This window comes from Sprattus sprattus (assembly GCF_963457725.1).
Source record: "Sprattus sprattus genome assembly, chromosome: 14".
NCBI classification, from domain to species: Eukaryota; Metazoa; Chordata; class Actinopteri; order Clupeiformes; family Clupeidae; genus Sprattus; species Sprattus sprattus.
The window spans coordinates 17643863-17648299 of record NC_137912.1 but is presented as its reverse complement, the minus strand read 5'-3'; the positions used below and the strand labels follow the sequence as shown (position 1 = coordinate 17648299).

The following is a 4437-nucleotide window of genomic DNA, read 5'->3' as shown; positions in this document are numbered from 1 at the left end:
TATTGTTACTTCTATCCTGTATTGTGTAGCTGTACTCTAGTCCCTGCTCTTGTAAAGCACTTAAGGACTCATGTCTGTGAAAAACGTTATATAAATACACTTTATTTACTTACTTAGTAGCTGTCATATTATCATCGCTACATACTTTTGGCAATAGGATTATGCATACAGTGCTGCTTGAAAGTATGTGAACCCCTTGAGCAGTTTAGAGTTTTCTGTTGTTTTACCATGATTTTCATATTTTATCATCACCAGTTTCCATACATGAAATGTCAGTGTTATGTTTATCAATTGCATACTTGTTTAGAGTGAATTGGGTGAGTAGCCAAAAAACTACATGAAACATGGAATTAGTGTATGTGCAAAAGTAAGTGAACCCCCAGCTGCATTGGTAATGTCAAGTAGGTTACAGATTCGGTGAAACACATTTGGGTGCTTAATTAGTCAATTAAGCAAACCAATAATTTGAGACATCCTTAGGAAAAGGGTTGGGCAACACAGATTAAAAGAGAGAGGAAACCAACCAAACTACTGTAGTGCCAAGGTGTACCCACACAGATCGACAATGCCGAGAGGAAAGGAGATATCCGAGGACATCAGAAAAAGCAACTGACATCCCTTCAGGGAAAGCTATAAGACCATCCACCAAAAAATGTAGCTCCATCCATCCACTGTAAGACAAGTCATTTACAAATGGAGGGCTTTCATCATGACCGCAATTCTGCCTGAAAGTGGACGCCTATCAAGACCATCACCAAGAAGCACCAGAAGAATAATAAATCAGGTAAAAGCTAACCCACACATTACCTCTAAAGAGTTGTGGACCTCTCTGGCAGCATCTGGGGTAAATGTACATGAGTTTGCTTCTGCTATGGAGGATTGAAGAAGACTTAGATGTGATGACCAGTACAGGCTGGATAATAACTCTAGGCTCTTCACTCTGGGTGCTGATCTCAGGCTTTCCTGAGAAAGCTGGGAGGACCCCTAGGACTATTTGTCTGTTGTTGGCAGTACCAAACCACACCACACAACCATAACTAACCTTCTGGTTTGTCACTTTTAAGGTAGGGATATGAGTAAAACAGAGAAAACAACTTTGGAAGATGCTGCTCGTTTATTTATTTCAGTTACATTGAATTAGAATTCTATGGTTACATTTCTACTTTTTTAAACATTATGATCTTTCCATTTGTTAACCCTTTATCACAATTTTCAATTGGCTCCCTTACATCTGAAGAAGCAGATATCCTGTGAAGGTGTTAATATTGTGTAACCTGCTAGCTGCAATGTAGTAATCTTTGGGAAGTCTCATGTACACCTTGTCTCCCACCTCAAGCTTCAGAACCACTGAGTTGGAGGCATAGTCCTCATTATCACCCTTGTCCTGCCATTCCCAAACCGTCAACACTTTATCAGTATTCTTCATCAGATCGACACCGATGTCTTTCTCCTTCACCCAGCTGTAGGTAGTGAAGGTAAAGAAGTAGGCTCCTCCCACTGGAGCAGTGAAGATACCTGTACAATAACAAAACAGTTGGCCGAACTGACTTGAGACTAAAGGTCGATTTTTTGTATTATTTACTGTATATACATATGTCAATTGAAATTAAGAAACATGAGAAAAACGCTCATGATGTTATTGAAACATGCAGGTGATCCATAGTCGTCCTTAACCAATAATCAGAGCGTCGCATTAGCACTTGCTATTACACCTCCTTTAGTTTTGCTTTTAAGTATGCACACTTTAAGTATCCACACTGCCACCATAAAACATACCTGTTGCTGAATTATAGGCATCTCCAATATTGGTGATAACGTTGCCATAAATGATTGTGGTGTCAATGCTGTAGGGTCCGATAGAATTAAAGCCAGATCCGTCACTTGTTTGAGGTTGTAGCGCCGCAGTGAAGGCCACGAACCCTGAGCTCATAAACAGAGAAACACACAGGTCACAGAGATCAGAAACTCATCTTGTGTGTTTAAACAATGAGTAGTGTTTGACATTCTTGTGAAAAAATAATGATGTGGCTTACCTCCGTCTGTTTCCACACGACTTTCCCTTGCCGTCAGTGGTTCTCCAGTGACCAGGATTATTGGTGCAACCAGGAGCAGTATCAGACCTGCCATTATTAAGAGCTTTCTAGAGGTTGCAAACAGGGTATGAGTGTCCCTCTAACAGAGTTAGTTTTATACTCAGGGTCAGGAGTCGTCGGGAATGAAGATGACACTCTAAAGCTAAAAAAAACATCTGGCCTGTTATGACATTAAGATGTGCAAGATTTGTGCAAGATTTGACTCTTACCCGAGATAAGAAAAGCTGTTTTGATTCTTACTCAAGGTTCATAATCAGATAATTGTGTTGCCAAGCCAAGTGTTGCAATTGATAATTTGGCCAAAACTAAATATTTGTAGAAAGACATCTCAGTTTACGGTCATTTTTATATCACAGTACATTTTCTTATAGTTACCAATGATCAATCAATTCTATTTAGCCATGAATAAAACTGATCATCATGTCTCACGTTAAGTTAATATACAATATCATCACACCTACAGTATGTTAGTCAGACAGGTCAATCATTTGTCATGTACAGCACAGGTAATCAACTCCTCTTTCTGTCTTGTGTGCTGGAATTAAGAGCTCACTGATGTGAAGGTGGCAGTGGCCAATAAGTCTACGTCCTGTGCTGCATGCACCATAGGGAAGAGGGATTGGAGTTTTTGGGACCTAACTGGTAAGATTTTTCTCACTTATATCATGTTTGTTGTTTGTTATTGAGGGGTGAGGAATCAGCCTTACCCCCAAGAAAATGAAACGTTTCCCTGTCACACTTCACAAAGTTTCTTCTCCTCAACTTTGCTTGTCTAGAACACATTTTCAGTCACCTTCCACCCAGTTTCCTTTTCCCCTCACAGGCCAGTCGCAGATATGGCTTCTTCTTTCAAACTCTGCCTATGAAGCCAGCATTCCAGAGCCTATTCACTGCTGACTGCTCACTGGTGTTTTATGGGTCATGAAGTTTAATGAAGATGCCAGCTGAGGGCCTGTAAGACATTTCTTTCTCAAACTAGATACTCTGAAGTTCAACTCCCACTCTTTGTATCTTGCTTAAAGTAACACCATGCAACAATTTGACACTTTTTGAGGAATGGTTTTATAGGCAACTAGATTTGGTACCATCCTCAAATTAATTTTGATAGCATATGGTCATGTGAAGAACAGGTAAACACCAGTGTCTTCCCCACTAGCCATCCAGGATATGCCCTATGTCGTTTCATGAATTGATTTCGCCACAAGGATCCCAGGGAATGGGAAGGGTGCCAAGCACACACATACACACACAGATAGAGGGAGAGAGAGCGAGAGAGAAGTTAGGATAGAGTAAAAGTTAGAGAACGGGGTTAGTTCTAATTTTCCTTCGAGAACAGCCAAACACAAGCGAGTAGGAGGAACTAAGTTCCTTTAAAAAGACTGACCAGTCATTCATATGAGATCGAGCTAATCCATGGACCACCTCCTATTGTGGCTTAATGACTACAATAAACTTCAGAGTGATACATATTCAGCTTCCCGTGTTCTGATTGCGAAAGTGTAAGGAAGTTGTGTTTTCTCTGCAACAATAGATACAGCCGCAACATAGGCATCCATGTTGGCACACAGTTTGGTTAAATTGGAATTATTTACATAATAAACTCTGCAAACAGGAGTGTCTGTGTGCGCATTATTAGTAGTTGCACTAATTAAGTAGTTTGAACGTGTATTAACACTAAATTAGTAGTTGGAACATGAGGGGATCCAACAAACAGGCTTCGGTGACCAGATGTAAACAAACCAATTGTGGGACAAGTAGTATGTTTGTGCAGAATAATGTGGTACATGTTACCAGTACTGAGAGGTAACCTTACAGTTGGATGTAATGTCTATCTGAATAAAATCATTCATATTCTTCTCTTTTGGATCGTAATCATCTTTGTAAGTTTGTTTTTGTGACATACCAGAGAAGTTTAATGGTCCCACGTCTGCAGTTTGATTGACAGCTGCTCCTTTTTGACCGCCTTCACTGCTCTCTTCTCAGCCACAGGGTGAAAGCCCTGCTTTTATAAAACCTTGGTTATGTTGCATTTGGATAAGCCCGGGTTCTTTGACTTTGACTTTGTACTTTTAAATAGAGTAGAAACTATACCGTGAATAAATACTCTACTCACTCTCAAATAGCTGTCTGTCGCTCCCCTCCAGTCTGAAATTAGTTCCTTAACAGTGACAAACAGATCTTTTCCTACTGGAACTTAACATTCATGGCCAGGAAGTGTCTGTAAATACAAGTATATGATTCCGTTTAACACTTTTAAGAAACTATTTGGGTAATCTCTGTGTACCAAGTTCTGCACCAATGTTTTGCTGTGTTTAATTTTGTATTGTGTTTTTTTTATTATGTA

General features: G+C 39.8%; 1 protein-coding gene across 1 annotated transcript; it reads right to left on the bottom strand.

Annotated features, from left to right (window-relative positions):
• Window positions 1-1157: 1157 nt before the first annotated feature.
• Window positions 1158-2143, bottom strand: LOC308375426 (complement C1q tumor necrosis factor-related protein 3-like). The gene is made up of 3 exons (XM_080851572.1): window positions 2034-2143; window positions 1777-1920; window positions 1158-1515 (listed from the first exon to the last, which is right to left on the bottom strand). Exons 1-3 carry the CDS (start codon window positions 2125-2127, stop codon window positions 1226-1228), a joined length of 528 nt encoding a protein of 175 aa, XP_080707698.1. The 5' UTR covers window positions 2128-2143; the 3' UTR covers window positions 1158-1225.
• Window positions 2144-4437: the final 2294 nt, after the last annotated feature.